Below are 20,614 nucleotides of genomic sequence, written 5' to 3'. Positions count from 1 at the left end.
AACTAATAAACTTTGATAAACTTGAAAAGAAACCACCAGTCTCCTCCACCTTCCTCTCCATTTGTACCCCTCCCCACCAAAGAAGGCTTTTTTTTGTTTAAACTCTAAATCAAACACATACTATAATGGAAACTTAGCAAGTGCTACTTTTTGAAAGTCCTATTATCTAGAAAATACTGGTATTTGAATAACATCATCTGCCCAAACCATTCAAATCGCCCTTTTTGCTTTGTTAATTAACATTTGTGCCCTTTAGAATAGTTTCTTCAGTAGTCATTCTTCAGTTGTCCCAGTAATGTTAAATTTTATCCCCAAAACAAAGATCCTAAATTGTAAAATTTTAAGATGTTTGAGATTATGAATCCTCAGCACTACATCTGCCTAATATGGATTATGAAAAACTCTCAGAATGCTCTTCATGGTCCTCTTCCCGACCCTTGGAAGAACGATAAGCTGTGATCATTGTGAACTTTTACAGATGGTTTCTGTGAGGGGGAAAGCCTGACAGTGCTGTGACAGTTCGACGAGGACAGCATTCTTAAAAGACCTGTTTTGCCAGTTGGGTGCTCCGCTTCACAGAATGAAATTTATGGGTAATAATGTATCCCAAGAACCAGGATCAATCTGCTGCATATGATGCTTTGTGTTAAGTCTGTGGCAGTGTCCCAGAGCTTTGAAGTCCTGTTTTCTCTAAAATCTTATTCAGTACTACTTGCTTTTCTTTTTTTTCTCTTCTGACAGAGCAGGAGCTCAGGGAGAGAGTCTTAAGCAGGCTCCATGCTTGTCATGGAGCCCCACGTGGGGCTGGATGTTAGGACTGTGAGATCATGACCTGAGCCAAAATCATGAGGTTGATGCTTAACCAACTAAGCCATCCAGGTGCCTCTTATCTTGTATTTCTAACGAGGTGGCTAATTCCCACATCCGGTGAATGATGTGAAAAGGGAACCAGAGTGTGTGTTTAATCTGATCAAGTGCATTTTGAAAACAGAACATGGAAAGTAACTTTAATCTTACATTTCATATGTGGTAATAATGGTTCTTTCTAGAAAGAACTACCTGTCCACTCCTAAGAATTAAGTTTTTCTAGGGGAACCTGGGTAGCGGTGGAGCATCTGACTTCAGCTCAGGTGATTTCATGGTTTATAAGTTTGAGCCCCGCATCATTCATAAGCTCATAAGTTTGAGTGCTGACAGCACAGAGCCAGCTTCCCATCTACTGTCTCCCTCTCTCTGCCCCTTCCCCAAGTGTTTTTTCTCAAAAATAAACCCTAAAAGGTTTCTAAAAATCTTCTCTTTATGCAAGGATTATATATTTATGCTATACTGGAAAAATTGTGGGTAGAAATGATGTATTCTTAATTTTGAAGGTAAGGTTTCTTTTCCCTTGATGACTTCTCTGTGCTGCCTTGGAAATGAATAGGAGAGATCATGAATCTTAAGGTATAAGAGAAGCTATCCTAATCGTAACCTTTAACTGAAGAGTAAAATCTGCCAGTGTCTTGAACATAATGGTGTCAAACTAAATCAGTTACAATCTGATTACCTTTCAGTTTGTAAAATTAGTTTCTCATTTGTTGCTAGGATTTCAAATTTATTTTGACTCCTGTCTGCTTATGCTGGTTCATGGGTTTGTTAAATCTGCTGAGGAGGGTCTGAGACTATTAACCCTTCTTTGAAATAGATTGCACATCTGTTTTTTGTGTTCTGCCATTAAGACCTTTGCCATCTTTGTTTTAAGTTGGTGCACTTCTTGTCTTTGAAATTCCTAGGTAAGGTTTTTAGTCACTTCGCAACTTGGTAAAGTCCTTAAGAGTTTTTACTAGACAGCAATGTATGCCTCTGCTGAAGTGGAATACATTTCCATTGACCCTTCTCACAGTGCTTGCTCCTCTGTGATCTACACCTTGGACTTCCTTTGGCTTGTTTCCTATTTGGTCACTTAGTCTTTAGGCCATCTCTCCTTAATCTTCCACTTCCATGACATTTCAGATTTATTTTTAAAAATACCTTTAAATAGGAGTTGATTTAAGTACTTAAGATACTCTTCATTTATACAGATGAAAATGTGATTGAAAAAATGATTAGAGTCCTTCGTTTCTAGGTCTCTGACTAATTGTACATTCTTAGACCCTTGCTTTACTGAAAATTGCTATTTTATAATTAGCACCTTATTTTCATGTGGCTAATGTACTTACCTGCTTATAATTCTGTAAGATTAAGAATGTGGTCTTTAGAATATCAAGCTATAAAATATCTCAATGTAGGGGCTGTATTCTGCATGTAATTAACACTATCTTGGATTTCTATATCTCTGCTATCTCACTAACTTGAAGGTTTTATGTTCCTTAAGGTAAAAAAAAAAAAGCAATTTATTCCATCTTTTACATTCTTCACAGCAAGTAGTACTATGTTACATAATACAGTAACTGTTGTGCAAACAAGTGAGGAATTAGTACCAAAATAACCTTTCTGTTCAGGTCTGTAAGACAAGGTTCATTCAGAAGGTGATTTGGGGCCTCCTGGAAAGACCATAGCTCAGATGGGGTTGTCTGAGAAGGCTTCTTTGAGGAAAAAATAACTCCTTATCTGAGACCCAAAAGATGAGCAGGAATTGGTCAGGAGAAAGGGAGAGGATAAAAAGTATTCCAGATGGAAGCAACAGTATGTACAAATGCCTGGTGATGAGACAGTGCTTGAACCACTTAAGTAACTAAAAGTAGTTAAGGTGTAGGATATCAGGGGGCAAGATGATGTGATGCTGGAGAGGGTAAGGAGGAGCAAACTAGTGAAGGTATCAGTAAACTTCAAGGGATTTGGGCTTTAACTTAAAAGCAATCCAGTGGGTGTTGGGAGTCCTCTACCCCGATAGTTCAAACTGAGGTCCTGGTATATAGGGTCTGATTTTGTTTGACCTGACTTGGCCTCAACCAGTTGCTGTTACTGGTAGCAGAGCTATAATCAGCCATCCTGCTTGTGGAGTCAGGACAATGCAACTGTATCATAGATGGAGTTTGGGGATAGACACCCAATTTGAAGCCAGGGGCTGTTAGATAAATAGATGCTGGGTAGGGAAAACCAGAAAGTTCACCAACAGGTGGTCAGTTGTGATTGGTGCTGGAAAAATTCAGGTAACTTTGAGCACTACAAAATGAGGTGCCCAAAACTGATGAGAAGTATAGAATATAGGATATTTTTGGCATCCATAGATTCACAGCTAAACTTGTGCTGAGAGGTGGAATGGATAGAGGACTGAGATATTAGTAACTAACATACAGGCTATGTACAAGGACCAGTAATATTCTTAGTGTGACACTGTTCAGAGTTTTAGGTTAACTCCTTTCTCTTCTATATCCAGTAATGATGTATATATGATAGCAGATTGGGATTATTCACTTGGCTTTTTGGGACACACATTCCTCAGCATTTTATTTGGGGGATGGGAAAAGTACAAATTGAAAGGCCAAAGGTAAAGTTTATGTTGTGATCTTCAAAATATCTTGCAATGGCGAATAGACATTTCTGACTTCTTTTTAGTATATCCACTACTAGCCCTAGAGGGCTCCATTCATAGTACTCATCTGGAAAAGAGAAAATATATGGTGTAGGGTCAATACATAGCCCTTTGTTTCCTACCTCATGGTGGGCTGGAGGAAGGAGAGCAAATGAGTGCGTTGGTGAGACCTGTACTGGTTTTCCATGTTCCAAATGAGTAAATGAAGAAAAGAGCCGACTGCTAAGGGGAGGTTCTTGTTCTTGTTCCACATTAATAGCTCCGGAGGCTGAGGCCTCACTCAACCTTGTCCCAACATGGATTTGTTTATTCATTTGTTCCTTCATTTGTAAAATATTTGAGTACCTCCTTCATGGAAACTACAAAGGTGCTGAGGCCTGTTTAATATGTCCCATAACCAGCCTGTACAAGCATAGGGAAGGGGGGAGGGTAGTAGGAGATGAAGTCACAGTGTTTGTGGGAGGCTAAGTCGAGTAGTTGTGGGTGGATCCAGGTTGTGGGGCTTGAACACTAAACAAATTAGGGGGCTTTATGAAAAAATAGAAAAATTATGAATGCAAAATCTCTAGGATTCTTCTCAAGGCCTTAAAAGGGATTTTTGCGAGAGACCAGAAGTTTTAAGCGGCTTTAGGTTCATGGTGAATCCACCCCAGCACATAGGATATTATAAATCACATTAGGTATTTTGGCTACGACTAACCTTGGAAGCCACTGTAGGATTTTGAACAGAAGAGGGACATGATCAGCCTGCATTTTAAAGGGATCACTCAGATAGTTACATGGAGAAAAGCTAGCAGAACAAGTGACAAAGCAAGAAAGATAATGCAATCATTATGTTGAGCAATGCTGACCTCTTGAATTTAGGGTGTAGCCATGAAGTTAGAAGTAGCCACGTTCAATATGCACTTTGGACAGGTGTGAGGGGCTGTGTGTTGACAGGAGTGGTCAGATTATCCTAAAATGTGTGTGTGCGTGCACATGCGTGTGTGTGTGTTTAATTTTGCCTGAGCAGATGAAGGATGGAGTTTTCATTTACCAAGAATGGGTAAGGCTGTGGGAACCACAGGTTAGGAAGGAACATCCGATTTATTTTATGTGTAAATCCAAGTTGGTTTCATATAGTGTAATAATGACTTTGGGAAAAGAATTTAGTGATACATCACGTACAACACCCAGTGCTCATTCCAACAAGCGCCCTTCTTAAGGTCCATCACCCACTTAGCCCATCCCTCCCACACAACACCCCACCAGCAACTCTGTTCTCTGTATTTAAGAGTCTCTTAAGGTTTGTCTCCCTCTATTTTTATCTTATTTTTGCCTCCCTTCCTCTATGTTCATAATTTGACTTTGAGATCCCAGTCAGACATCTGGGGGGAGACTAGTAAAGTAGGCAATAGAAGATGAATGGGAAGGTTGGTATGGAGGTCTGGACTTGGAATAACTTAGGAGTATCCTATGTTTTAAGGCTGCCTGCAATTGCGTAGGGAATAGATAACAGTATGGAAGAGAAATTCCAAGAACTGAATGGTGACGCATGCCAATGTTTAGCACTTGGAGAGGTGAGGATTAAACTAGGAAAAATGAAGAGGTCAGGAAGACAGGACAGGAATGTGTGCCCCAAAGCCATGTGAACTTTTCAAAAAGATACTACAGATTAATTTGCTAAATGGTGTTAGGAATTAAAAGAATATGAAGATTTGGAACTGATTATTGAATTTGCAAAGTAGCGATGATTGCTGACCTCAAATGTGTTAACTGAAAGGGTTCAAAAGTCTTGGCATGAACAAAACTTAAGTATTGTGAAGAGACTTAAATGAATTATTTTTAGGTGGCCTTGTTGGGTTCTAATTCTGTTGTGAAAACCATCATTACAAAAGTCACATGTTAAACTTTGAGGTAGAACATTAAATAAAAAAAAAACCTATTTGAATGAAAGAGCTCAATCTGTCAGTTTTAAACATTGTTTTGTCAAAATCCCAAAATAGGGGATTTAAAACTATCAAAAGCAATGGTAAATAAAACTTTATTTTGTTGATGGAAATATTTCATAGAAATTAAAAAAAAATTGTTTTTAATGTTAGACAGAGACAGAGTGTGAGCAGGAGAGGTCACAGAGAGAGAGGGAGGGAGAGGGAGACAGAGAGAGGGAGAAAGAGACACAGAATCTGAAGTGGGCTCCAGGCTCTGAGCTAGCAGCACAGAGCCCGATGCGGGGCTTGAACTCATCAACAGTGAGATCAGACCTGAGCCAAAGTCGGACGTTTAACCAACTGAGCCACCCAGGTGCCCCTGAAAATATTTCATAGGAATTTTAAAAATGCATCATTTATTCAGAAAAGTGTTTCTATATGTGGATCTATCTTGGACTTCGATTAGTCCATTCATTGTGCTACTACCATACTATATTTAAAAAAATATTATAGCTCTTGAAGTTCTGAAATGTGGAGGAACAGCCCTTGACTTTGTCAAGATTATCTTTGTTGTTTATCCTTTGCATTTACATATAAATCTTAGAATCAGAGTTGGTTTCCGCAAAGGGAAAAATTTTGATTTTCGTGTTCAAGAGATCAATTTGATGAAATGACATCTCTATAATGTGTCTTCTAACCCATCAATGTGGTATTTTCTCCATTAATTTGTTGTTCACATAATAGCTTCTACATCTCTTCGTAGAGGTATTGTGATTTTTTTTTATCGCAAATGGTATAACTTAAAAAAATTTTTTTCTCTGCATGAAAATGCAGGTAATTTTTAATATTCAGCAACCTTGCTCATATATTGTAATAGTTTATCTGTTGATGCTTTTGGATTTGTACATGAACTATCATATGGATGGCTATTTATTTTCCAATCTTTCAGCCTTCCCCCCCCCCCTTTATTGCAGTGGCTAGGAGTTCTAGAACAAAATGGACTAGAAATGGCAATAATGAAAATCCTTGCCTCATCAATTTTACAAAGAAAACTTTCAACCTTTTCTAATGTGTGCAATGTCTGTAGTCTTCTCTTACTACCTATCCACTTAGGGAAGTTCCCTTACATTCCTAGCCTGAGAATTTTTATTGTGAATGGATGTTGAATTTTAGCAAAACTGTTTGCCTCTGCATATCCCAAGGTGATCCCTGTATCTTTCTCCTTTGTTCAGATAATTGATTTTCAAATAGAAAGTCCACCTTAGGTTTTTACCAGACTAGGTTTGGTAATTTCTTTAGAGTTTCTGTGAATGTTTTCATGAGTCTGTTTGGTTTGTAAATTTTCCCTTGCCACATTGAAAGAGCAAGAAGATAAGGTCCTGAAGGGAATGATTAAAGTGATGGACCATGGTATGTGAGCTGTAGAAGGATGTCCTCATTTTTTAGTTAATCTTACATGTGTACTCACTAGGTAAAGGAAAGAAGTGAAAATAACTCCATAGACTTGTGGAGAGCAATAAATGTAAATCTATCGTTTTAGATCGCTAATCAGCCATATAGCTCATTTTACAGTCTTCCTTTGGTCTACCAAACACAATTTAATTGCAAATGCTTAGTGAGGTAAATTTTAATCTTTGGCTCTCCACTGCTTACCCATGTGATAATTCCTCATGAAAAGGAAGTAAAGACTTTAATTATTTGCAATTAGAATCTGATTCACTATTGCTGCCCTACTTAAAGACCTGGAGACATGAGCTTGGGCTGCTCTCAAAATGAGTACAAATGCAGGGGAAACTGCACAAGCATGGTCCATGTTCTTGGCTGGTCCCAGCCTGTGTTCCACTCTTTGTGAAGATCATTACTGCTAGAGTACGAGTTGGGCCCATTGCCAGGTCAGGCGACAGATACACTGTTTCATGTGGAGAATATCCAGACCTTTGGACCTACCCCAAGAAGGCTGCTTTCTTGGGCTTTTCTTTCTTGGAAGAGAGCCAGTAATCTGAAGGGATAAAACTCCCTCATTGTGTTAGTCTGCAGTATACAGATTTCTTTGCATATACATAAACGTACCTGATGTTAGATTAACATCCTGATGTTGAGATCGACAACAACATTCTTTTAAAAAGTGATATAGTAAATCCTGAGATGTACTGTAAAATAACAGGATACCTATTTGAAAATAAGAATTCAGTTTATCAGTGATTTCAAAGCTAGGTTTTTCCCACATATTCACACCAAAATTAGTAGACTTAATAAAAACTGACAAAAGCAATATGAATAAAAACTAATTTCTTGATAAAGATATTAAGTACCATTAAAATTTCAGAGTTTAAAATTTTAACATTTTATATTCAGTGACTGCCTTTAATTAGACCTAAGTTTTTTTTTAAACATTAAAAGTACTTTGAAAAATACCTTTAGTATTTCTTTTAAAAACTCTTTAAAGCAAATATCAAAAGTTAGAATTTCTCACATGAGAATAGTATTTTCATTTGAGGCCTGTTTCAGGAACGACAGATCTAGGAGGAATAACTTACAGTGACCAGAGTAGCAGTAGACAAAAATGAGTTAAAGCACAAGGTTAGATGACCTTTTAGATTTTTGAGCTATAACGTAATTTTTCCAAAAAACATTCAAGACAAACTAGTTAATAGGAAATGTTAAAAATATTAATATGAACAAGTTAATAGTGTGGAAAAAAAGTATTCTATCAGTACTTGATAGAGCAAGTAGAGAGGCTTAAATTCCCACTCTTATGTAACTGCATTTTGAGAGGTATTAGAATACTTAATACTTAAAATGACCTCAAAGTATTTTTGGAATGATTGCACAGGCATGAGGCAGACTGTCCAATAATGTGGGAAATCTTGTAGTTTGGGAGCACTCCTCTAAAGTTTGGAAAACAGTTTTCGGTTATGTGTTAAATGATAAAATGGATATAGGTTAGAAATGGATGGCCATGGGAGCACCTGGGTGGCTCAGTTGGTTGAGCATCTGATTCTTGATTTCAACTCAGGTCATGATCTCACAGTTCTGGAGTTCGAGTTCCACATAGGGCTCCATGTTGATAGTGGGCAGCCTACTTGGAATTCTTGTATTCCTCCCTGTCTTTCTGCCCCATCCCTGTGCATGCTCTCAAAAATTAAAAAAAAAAAAAAATGGATTGCCACGAAGGCTGATCTGAAGGTAGGAAGGTTAATAAAGTAGAATTGTAAAATAAACTCCCTAGAGATCAGTGTTCATATGAGTTCTGAATAAATGATTTTTCTCTAAAGAATGAAATGTTCTGTTTCATCTGCATTTTCAGATACTAGGGTATAAATTTAACTTGTAAGATTTTCAAACATCCAAGAAGCCTTACAGTAGGAGTTTGGAATATCACATGAGCCTATGTAGAGTTGTCTCTCTAAATTTTTATACTGTCAGTTGGCTAATTTATCTGTCTTACTTTGCTTAGAATTTCTGATAAGACAGGATTTGAAGTTGTGGAAAAAAAGACTTTGTAACATGCAAAGATTACATAGTTCATCTTTTATCCCCTTCAAGTGTAGAGGTTGGGATGCCAGAAGCTTCAAAAGGGACAGCCAGTTTGTATTTCTTTATACCCAAAACAGTCCTAAAGGTTTTTTTTTTTTTAATTTTTTTTTTCAACGTTTATTTTTATTTTTGGGACAGAGAGAGACAGAGCATGAACGGGCGAGGGGCAGAGAGAGAGGGAGACACAGAATCGGAAACAGGCTCCAGGCTCCGAGCCATCAGCCCAGAGCCTGACGCGGGGCTCGAACTCACGGACCGCGAGATCGTGACCTGGCTGAAGTCGGACTGCGCCACCCAGGCGCCCCATAAAGGTTTTGAAGTTAGGAGTGAATGTGTGCCTGTTTTCAACTCCTAATCTATTTAAGAATTCTTGATTCAGCTTTTTAGGGAGCCCTGTCCTATACATCTTGAGAGTGAACTCATGGGATGGCTTCTGGAGAATGTAGGAGAAGAAAGGGTAGTTCATGCTTGACCTGCTGGACCTGTGTTCCCTTTGACCTGTCAGCCTTCGTAGCAGAAGGAACTAAAATTGCTTGCTGGATGTAGGATTAATGGGAATGATTTGGGGATTTGCAGTGTTCTTTTTCTCTTTCAGGGCCTCCCTAGTGAAAGGACAGTACTGGGTCTGTCCCAGGTCTGTGCACGACAGAAATCCATGACAGTATACCAAATCTTGGCTCAGCTCTGATTCTGTAATTCAAGAAGGACTAGACCCTATATATTCATGAATATGACTAGCAAGTTCCTTTTAGTTTTGTAGGAGACAGCATTTTCCATTGTGACCCCAGTTACTAAATTCTTAACATTCTACATGTATTACCACATGTGACCTTTTGAAGAGTCATGTGATCTGGAATTCAAATGTAATAATGAATATTGAGGAAATCTGAATTCATTTCTTTGTTATGCCACTTACTGAGTTGGTGGCTGTTGAAATTGTGTGTAACCTGTGTCACATGTCTGTTTTAAAATGTGCACTATAATAGAAACTGATTCAGGGATACAACAAGGACTTGGTGATGTAATAATTCGTTTATGTTTCAAGTTTCAGCCAGTCACGGGCAAGTCCATAATTGTACATTTATTGCTAGTAGTAGGTGGGGTTCTAATTAACTGGGGAACCTCTTTGAAATAAAGCTTTATAAATTTTATAAGCTATAGGTCATAATTCTGTAAGGGTGGTAGAGACTTCTAAAATTGACATCATGGGGGACTGAAGATTTTTCTAAATCTGTTACTGAATACTAAAATCCTATTTTATTAGCTAGGTTACCTGGGTAGTTTAATCTTCCCATTCACTGCTTTCTTCACCTATAAGATGAGGATACTAATAGTATTTACTTTACAGAACTATTAATAATGAAGGAGATAACATACATGAAGTGTACCAGTACATGGTGATTACTCATTAAGTGCTTTTTTCATAATTCACACTAGTATTAATAACATCAAGAGCGTGGCCTAATAGGACAGATCACCCAGAAAAGTTGAAATCCTGAGGAAGTATGCTAGATTTTATAATATCTGATAAGATCACTATTTCAAGGCACACACAATTCTTTAAATTGGGAGCCCTTTTGACTGTTTTACCAGTGGTTTGAAATGTTGATGATCCAGAATACGCTTGTTCTGATTTTATGCTCATTTTCAAAAACAATTTCCTGCTATTGTAGAAGTATAAAATTTGTTCATTTGGTCAAATACAGAGCCCTTGTGTCCATTCTAACTTATGTAGAGACCAGAGTGAATATTTCACTTGCTATCAGGAAAACCAAAGGTAATCTCTCCATCTTTGAATTGCTATTGTTCATCAGTTAGGATTACTCATACCCTGAATTTCTAGTTTCCTAAACCTTGTGTCCCGAAGTGTGTTCCTTTCTTCTCTTTCCCAATTTTCTATCCTTTGTCCTAATTTTTCCTTCTTCCCATGAACATTTGTTGAGCGCTTACAAGGGCCATAACACATCACCCACAAGTGTTCTTAGTCTTTGAAGAGTATATAGCTTGCTGGTGGTGGTATGACGATTGTGTTAGTGGTGGGCTATAGGGAAAGGCTTGGACTTATGGGCAGTGCGGATCAGTGGTAACTTGTTGAGCTAACAGGGATGTTCCTGAAAATGACTTTGTCTGGACATGAATGAAGGACGAGTGAGAGGGACCGGGATGGAAGATGATGGGGCCATTTTGGAGACTTTGTCTAATGTTGCATTCATGATGCTGATATTCTAAGAAGGACGTGAATGAGTTTAGAGACATGGACACTGACAATAGGAGCAATACGAAAAAGGTTGTGAAAGAGAAATGACAAAACTTGGTGACCAGATAAAAAGGGTAAAAGGACAAGAAGAGCTCAATGGTAGTGTACTGTTTAGTGTGAGTTACATGTAATAGGTTATTACTCATAATGAAAGTAAAGCTGGGAATAGGGATAGAAAACTGAATTTAGTATATTTTGAATATAAAGTGCCGGGAGGATGTTCAAGTAGAATCATGGATTCCTAATTACATTGTTGAAAATAATCCATGATATAAACTACTAAAAAATTGTGAAACAATCTCCATGCATTCTATAAAACACTATATGGTTAAGTGTTGTATTTACAGATGTAATTAAACATCTTAAATTCTAGTGGGCAGATTATCCATTGCATGATGTTCCTGATTTGATGGATTTGGTTTGCTCTAAATTAGTTGTGGGCCTTAATACGCTTGTTACTAATAAAGGATGGCACATCACTTTAGCATTTGACTTGGAATATAAATAAAGACAAACATTTCATAAAGATGATGTAATTCACACATGAGCTTTGAATGCCCATTTAAGATATTTGGAAAAGTCACTTTATCATTTGTTGCACTGCTTAATTAGAAAGTTCAAAAAGTAATGATACTAGACATTAAGCCTATGAAAGTTACAGATGCTGTTTTTAGAAATGTAACTAAAAATTACAATTAAAAAACAAGTTTATTGTAATGACTTAATGGACACTGAGATGTTAATTACGTAGTTTTATTCACTTTGAATCACACCCATCCCATGTAGCCTATGTTAAAATTTGAGCTGTATACTTAAGTACCTTTTGGCTCATTATATACATTTTTATGGCTAAGTACTTGTGTATTCTATGAAAGTTTCTACAAAAATAAGATCGTACAAATTTTTTACTTAAGAACACATGGCCTGGGGCGCCTGGGTGGCTCAGTCGGTTGAGCGTCCGACTTCGGCTCAGGTCACGATCTCGCGGTCCGTTGAGTTCGAGCCCTGCATCGGGCTCTGGGCTGATGGCTCAGAGCCTGGAGCCTGCTTCCGATTCTGTGTCTCCCTCTCTCTCTCTGCTCCTCCCCCGTTCATGCTCTGTCTCTGTCTCAAATGTTAAAAAAAAAAAAAAATTAAAAAAAAAAACACATGGCCATCCTTCCATATCAAACACAGAGACCTAATTCAGTAACAGTTGTATAACATTTCATTCAGTTATTTCTCTGTTGAGGATGTTAGTTTGAAAATTCTTAAATTGAGCCTCTTGGATTTTTTAGCTATAAACGCCATTTATCTGCAAAATCAAAACAATGAAAACTTTCTTCCTAATACTCCTATTGTATATTTCATTTTGTCCTGCTTCAGGTAGCATTACGAGAACAATAGTATATGATAGTGAGAGCTGTCCTATTGCTTGAATAGCTGTTAGTTTAGTACATTATTTAAGAATTTAATATAGTAGGGGCACGTGGGTGGCTCAGTTGGTTAAACATCCAACTTAGGCTCAGGTCATGATCTCAGAATTTGAGTTCGAGTCCTACGTTGGGCTCTGTGCTGACAGCTTGGAGGCTGGAGCCTTCTTCACATTCTGTGTCTTCCTCTCTCCTTCTTCCCACCCCCCACTTGTGTTTGATCACTATTTCTCAAAAAGAAACATTAAAAAAAAACCTTAATATGTATCATGAATATATGAATCAACATGAAATGCAGGACTGTGAGCAACCCATGTAAAACCATGTACTTCCGCTCATACCCTCCCATTGTGTCCACCTGCCTTCCCTCACATGAGGCAGCCATCACTTTTAAATCCCAAAACTCAGTGAAAAGATTCATTCATACAGCTGTGTTTTGAGGAAGTATGAAATCCTATTTCTTTTCAATCATTTTGGCAAAGTTGTATACAACATTATCATTTCATTGGCTATAGAAATTAAATTTTGGGGATCTCTAATACTGTTTGTTAAATTATGGTTATTTTTTTCCCCCTTTAACCTTCATTGTCAAACAGTATCTTTTAATGGTTAAAACCACTGATGCTGGAACCAGATTCCCAGAATTTGTATCCCAGATGTGCTATTTAATATATGGCTGGATTTTATTAACCTGATTCTATGAAACTTTTGTTTGTGATAGGCAAACCTAAACTGTTCACTGTTATGATAAGTAGTCTATTTAGTTTTGTTCCTTTTATTTGCAGCTCCATTGATGATCAGCTGTGGTTATAAATTTTTCAGTTTCCATGTTGCAGATTTTCATCTGTAATACGGGATTAACAACAATACTTATGTCCTTTGGGACTGTTAAATGAGTTAATATAATGAAATTTGCCAGAAATGCACTTGACTCATTGTAAGCAGTCTGTTAGGTATTGTATTTTATATCAATGGTTGAATTCTTTTTTCCCTAATTCCTTATGTAAGATGATTTTCTTCTTAGAAATTACCTCCTCCCTTTAAAACTGGAAGTTCTGGGTATGTGTTTCTCCCTTCTAATGTGCTTATATTTAGTAACTATGTATACACACTTACATTTTGTATTTAAAAGTAAATTCTATCCCTTTTGCATTAAGCTTTATGAATTATTTCCTTCTGTCCTACTGAAATTTTCTTAAGCTGAATATGCCAATTTTCAGTGTTGTTAGCAGTATGAGACATTCAGGTGCTCCACATTATATTTCTGTGATTTGTCAGTATTTTTCATTTTAGCCTTTTGGGTAGGTATATAGTCATGTCTCATTGTGAATTGGCTTTTTCATGATAATCAGTATTTTGGCAGCATTTCATATGTTCATATATTTTTGGATTTTGTCTATTGTGAAGTATTCAAGTCTCCCTTAATTTTACTGGTTTTTATCAATTGTGGTTTAACTATATAACCCATATATAAGCCATTTGTTTATATTGCAACTATCTTCTCCCATAATGGTGTTTTTAGTGAACACAAGTTCAGTCTTAATTTATTCAAATGAATAGTTTATAATGTTTAGTATTGTTTGTGTCCTAAGCAATCCTTTCCTTTTTTGAAATTTTAACTAAGATCATGAAAATCCTCTTTCCTGTCATCTTCTAAGAACCTTATGAAACGAATTTGGAGTTGTTTTCTTTTTTGCAAATCTTACAGTATTTGAAAACGTACTGTTCTTTTTTTAAATACTTAATAGTATTTAGTGGTGAAGCTCTTGGAACTTGGATTATTTGGGGGAAAATTGATTAGGACTCAATTTTTAGACTTTTTTATTTGGACAAACTTTTAAAAAGTTAGGTGGTTATATAGGCTTTTTAATTCTTCATAGGCCATATTTGATAAGTTGTGTTTTTCCAAGAATGTTCTAGAAAACAGCTCTAAATTTGTTTCCATCAAATTGCTTGTATTACTTGTTAATGTCCATAGGATCTTGATACTGGCTAGTTTTTCCTTTTTAACTTAGCCAGAATTAAATCTTTAGACGTGCAATTTTGTAGTATTCCAGAAGCTTCTTTCCCCCTTTATTCTATTTTTTCTATTAATTGCTATGTTGTTGCCTTTAATCATTCCAGTTTGGAGTTCTCTTTTGTTTCATTATTTTAGCCTATATAGAGCCATCTACTCTAAATAACTCTCATCAGTCTAACTTCTTCAAACCACAGTGCTTCCTTAATTGGATTATATTCCCATTTTACCTACTATTGCTGGCAAGGGAAATAGTTGATTTCTTAGCGCCCAAGCTGGACACTCTTGGGGAGATTTCTCAGCTACTGACTGGCCCTGTGTAACTACCCATTCAGCTTTGTATGAATTTGATTATTTTAGACACCTCATGTAAGTGAAATTATACAGCCTTTTCTTTTGTGACTGGCTTCTTAGCATAATGTCAAGGTTCTTTAGCATGTAAAAATTTCCTTTTTAAGGCTGAATAATCCATAGTATGTATATACCACATTTCATTTATCCATTGATGGACATTAGGGTTGCTTCCATCTTTTGGCTATTGTGAACAATGCTGCATGGAATGTGGGTGTAGAAATACCTCTTGAAGACCCTGCTTTTGATTTTTTTCTTTGAACATCTCAGAAGTAGACTTGCTGGATCTTACAGTAGTTCTATTTGCAATATTTTCAGACACCTTTATTTTCTGTAGCGGTTGCACCATTTTTATAATCCCACCAATAGTTTGCAGGGATTGCAATGTCTGCACATTCTCACCAACACTTAGGTTTTTTATAGTAGCCATCCTAGTGGGTGTGAAGTGATACCTCACTGTAGCTTTCATTTGAATTTTTCTAATTAGTAATGAGCATCTTGTCACATGGTTGTTTGGCCATTTATATATTGCCTTTGGTGAAATGTCTATTCACATCCTTTGCCCATATTTGAATAGGGCTATTTTTTGTGGAGTTGTGGGAGTCTTTTAAAAAGACATTGTATGGGGCACCTGGGTGGCTCAGTTGGTTGAGCGTCTGACTTCAGCTCAGGTCACGATCTCCTGGTCTGTGAGTTCGAGCCCCGCGTCGGGCTCTGGGCTGATGGCTCAGAGCCTGGAGCCTACTTCTGATTCTGTGTCTCCCTCTCTCTCTGCCCCTCCCCCATTCATGCTCTGTCTCTTTCTGTCTCAAAAATAAATAAATGTTAAAAAAAAAATTTAAAAAGACATCGTATGTGTATATATCTGTATATACACACAATGTATACACACCCCTCCCCATTTGTTCAGGGAGTTGTATTTATGATCCCTACCATTCCTGTATTTCCATTAGAATGTAATTATCTGGGGGAGAAAATAAAGGTCAGTGGGTTAATGGAGCTTGCCTTTTTTAGTCCATAAATAATAATGAAATATATAATAAGAAAACTACATCCTGCATTTCATCATAGTTCTGATGCTTTTTTTAAATAGGAAGTTTGAGTGAATGGTACTTACTATGGTCCTAACCATTGCAGTCTATCAAGTTCCTATAACACTGGTTCACAGCATGCATCTATTAAATTGATACTCATTAATACTACAATGTTGAAAAAATTTCCCATGATAATTTCAAATCAGATTATAGTACACTTAATGGAGTTCAAGGAGCATATCCCAGAATGACTTATTGTAGCAAATAAACAGAAAATCTCATGAGCTTTATCTAATAAGTATTGATAAAGAGATCCATTAAAAAAAAATTAAACACAGATCCAAGCATGTTCTTTTACTTCCATAATGGCTTACCAACAACAATTGCAAGTAGATGGTGCACCGTGCTTATGACCATCCGGTATCACTAGGCAAGATTCTGCTGCCAGTAGTGAACCTAGTGGAAAAAAAGGAAGACTTTGCTGCCAGCCAAATAGGTGAATATGTCACCAGTGTATGACTGTCAGCCAGAAAGAGCCTAATCAATACTTTCCCTTCAGGCTTCCCGAAAGCATCTGCTAAGCAAAAGCTCCAGAACCTGGCACATCAAGACTTAAAGAAGAGTGGAAACACAGCTCAATAGCTTTGGAGAGCCATTTGTCTTAAATAATTAAAATCCAACCCCCCCCCCCCAAAAAAAAAATAAAGCACCTGCTGTTATATATCACCATCACCCCAAAACTAAGGCTGCATTTCTCATGAGACTTAGAAATATTTTTAAAACAAGGGGATTATGGTACACCGGAGTCTGTTATAAGAGCTGTTAAACACTTGTGAATCACTTTCCTAAAGTAATGAGAATGAACAACTTTGTTTTCCACTTGACGCATGCTTGTGTAACAATGCCCTGAGATTGCCGAACAGAATCACCCACTGCTCCTGCCTCAAGAATTTGAGCATCACAGCACAACTCTGTGGATGAGCATTTTAACTCTAATTTTATAAACCTAGCAACAAAATAGCCGACCATTTTTCCTAAACGACGTGGCAGTTAGACATTTTTTTTTAAAGTTAATTTGAAGGGCATGTGTCTGTCAACACATTATTTCTTCATAACTAGTAATGACAAAAATAATAACGACTGTTTACTAAGTCCTGATCTAATAGCTCTGTGTGAATGGTCTAATCTTTTGAAAACCTGGTCTGGGATGGGTGGTAGAATATACTAACCCAAGATAAGCCACTTTAGCATACAGATTATTTTGAACTAAAGGCCTTACAAAGATGCAAAATGGGCTTTCTAATTCTCCTCTTCTGGAAAACAGATTTGTAGATATTTTCTCCCATTCAGTAGTCATCCTTTTGAGTCTGTTGTGTCTGTCCTTTGGTGCAATTTAAAAATTTGATGTAGTCCCATTTGTCTATTGAGTCATCTGTGCTATGGTGTCCTACCCATCCAAGCAGTCCTTGTGAAATCCAATATCATGAAGCTTTTCTTCCATGTTCTTTCTCAGGACTTGGAGAGTTTGGGGTCTTTTAGGTCTTTAAGATGTTGAGTTTTACAAGCTAAGGCTCTAATTTCATTCTTCTGCATGTGGATACTCCGTTTACTCATCACCTCTTGTCAAGGATATCATTCTTTAACCCATAGAGTGGTCTTGGCACCCTTGAAGATCATTTGACCAAATACATCAGCGTTTATTTCTGGCCTCTGTGTTCTGTTCCATTGATCTATATGTGCTAGTCTTGCTATGCATGGTCTTACATAAGTCTTTTTGTTGACATACTTTCCATAGGTATAAAATGAGTAGAATTACGGGGGTAGGTGTACATATGTGTCAAACTTGAAAATTGCCAAGCGGTTTTTCCAAAGTGGTTGCTCTAACACTTGGTGCTGTTTTCTAAATTTAAGCCGTTTGGGTAGGCACAATCAGTTTCTTTTTGTCTCGAAGTTGAATTGTTACTGAAGCACTTATTCTGAAATTTATTCTTAAATACGTATTACTTCTTGTCTCTTCCTACTAGAGTATAAACTTTATAAGGTTCTGTTTGCTCTGCAATTTCTAAATGTTCCTTGATGTAGAGTAGGTATAATGTTTATTTTAAACTGATGAACAAGTCAGAGTATATTTATTTCCTATTGACTCTGAGATTGGTATATTAAGTTACATCTGGGTCTACGAAGTGGATATTTTAGTGGTGGAGTCACCCCCGGATAAAGATGGTAGGACAACGTTTTAGGGCTATACACGGTTTGCCAAGTTCAGAATTTCCCAATGAGATAAATTTCAAAACATAAGCGCACAGTAATATCAAAGGGCAGGATGGTTTTAAATATTAGAAAAAGTTGACATGTGGAAACCATGCTTAAGGACTTTGATTACTTACAACCGTAAGATTACTGCTTATTTAAAATGAAATTATTGTTGTCATACTCTTATATTTCTGTATAATCCTTATAGTACAACTGAGTCTGAATAGTTTTGGTATTCGGTTTATTGAGTATCCGGGACCTGGGATTTCTTCTTACCTGATTCCTTTGGTCCACTTTTCTGTTAAATACTTGCAAACAGTTGTCAGAAAAAAAATACAGAAGACTAAAGGACTTACCCATGGCATCTGCGATTAACATTCAATAATTTGCTGTATTTTTTCATTCCTAAAAAGTTTTATTTTTGAGAGAAGGTAAGCAGGGAATGAGTAGAGAGAGGGGCACAGGGGATTGAACGGGGCTCTGCAGTAACACCAGCGAACCCACTGTAGGGTCCAAACTCAGGAACTGTGAGATCTTGACTTGGGCCGAAGTCAGACACAACTGACTGAGCTACCCAGGTGCCCCTGAATTCTGTATTTAAACATAACCAAACAAAAGTAATCAGGTATCTTATAAATCAAATATTATAAAATGCAGATCTACAGTTTTTCTGGATTCAAAGAGTTACCAATGTTTCATGGTTTTTCTGTCTGGTAATCTTTACATGATGTCTAACAAAAGGTTTTGTTCTGTATCATACAAAATGTGATTGATCTATAATGAGTTGAAATGCCATTGGCTTGAGCACCCAGTTTACCTGAGGAAAAAAAGGGGGACTCCTCAGTTTTAAATTTTTCTACCATTAATAAATGCTCTTGAACAGTCTTAGCTGTTTAAAAAAAAAAAAAAAAGACTCGGAGTTTGGTTTCTGTTGGGCCAATCTATGAAAAGTAACATTTTATTACTGGGAATAGTAATAAACTGCTGCATCACAGAGTTAAATTTCTTTTCATCTTTTATTTCATGTTGGAAGGTGATGTGTGTGTATTTTTGCCTATTTTGTGCAGTATTTTTAGTCCCATCTAATTTAATGGCTCTGCATTATATTCTTTTCTCCCCCCAGAAAGTCAAATAAAGAAAACCACTTTACCCTTTCAAAACTACAGCAACACAAATGAAGATCTTAATGTAAAGAAGGAAATGGTTTTAGGATACCCTTCAAAAAATAAATCCTTGGAAGATGAAAGAAGTCAATTACATTCCAGGAAAAAACGTTTTTTATCCTACCCGAGATATGTGGAAGTTATGGTTACAGCTGACGCTAAAATGGTTCATCATCATGGACAGAATTTGCAGCACTATGTACTAACACTAATGTCAATTGTAAGTAAACTTGTTCTTTAAACTTTCTAAGATGTGTAATGTTTCCCTCACATTTATCTGAAAAGTTACTCGAACTTGTTAAAACATTTGAAAGTCTCTGAAAACACTTAAAGAATAATTCGAATATTTTCAGTATCCTGTATTTTCTACCCTTTGGTGACAGGGAAGATTCTAGTAGCCCTGATATTTCACCCTTTGAATCTGATTATTTTTTTAAAGCTTATTTGTTTTGGGGGGAGGGGAGGAGATCGCTAGCACATGTGTGCAGGGGAAGGGTACAGAGAGAGGGAGAGAGAATCCCAAGCAGGCACCGTGCTATCAGTGCAGAGCCTAATGTGGGATTCGAACTCCTAAACTGTGAGATCATGACCTGAACCAAAATCCAGAGTTGGAGGCTTAACCAATTGACCCACTGAGCTTCCCGTGATTCTGATTTATATATATATTTTTAACATTCATTCGTTTTTTGAGAGATAGAGCCATGAGTGGGGGAGGGACAGCGAGCGAGAGGGAGACACAAAATCTGAAGTAGGCTCCAGGCTTTGAGCAGTCAGCACAGAGCTCGACGTGGGGCTTGAACTCAAGAACCATGACTGAGCCACCCAGGTGTGCCTCCCCACCCCCCAATCTGATTTTTAAATCTTATTTCTGCACAGAAGGAATGGAAACTATTTTGCTATTGCTATACTTGTCAAGTCAGAAATTGGAATAAATGATATTTTTAAGGTTTTTAATTTTAATTCCAGCTTAATATATTGTTAACGTAGTGTTCTATTAGTTTTCAGGTGAATATTCAACAGTTCAATACTTAGTGCTCATCATGATAAGTGTACTCTTTAATCTCCATCACCGATTTCACCCACCTCCTTTTCTGGTGGTAATCCTTAGTTCTCTATGGTTAAGAGTCTGTCTTCTTTTTTTTTTTATTATTTATTTTTTATTTTTT

At 37.0% G+C, this 20,614-nt stretch overlaps 1 protein-coding gene across 1 annotated transcript in view; it reads left to right on the top strand.

The window, feature by feature from the left end:
* Window positions 1-20,614, top strand: part of ADAMTS20 (ADAM metallopeptidase with thrombospondin type 1 motif 20) — a 177,520-nt gene that overhangs the window by 24,086 nt on the left and 132,820 nt on the right. Inside the window, exon 4 of the mRNA XM_047867224.1 lies at window positions 19,409-19,668. Coding sequence (XP_047723180.1) covers window positions 19,409-19,668 — 260 coding nt within the window. The remainder of the gene's footprint in view (window positions 1-19,408; window positions 19,669-20,614) is intronic.

The sequence above is a fragment of the Prionailurus viverrinus genome, chromosome B4 (genome assembly GCF_022837055.1).
Source record: "Prionailurus viverrinus isolate Anna chromosome B4, UM_Priviv_1.0, whole genome shotgun sequence".
Lineage (NCBI taxonomy): Eukaryota > Metazoa > Chordata > Mammalia > Carnivora > Felidae > Prionailurus > Prionailurus viverrinus.
The sequence above is the reverse complement of the archived record's forward strand: the minus strand, read 5'-3'. Positions and strand labels throughout refer to the sequence as shown.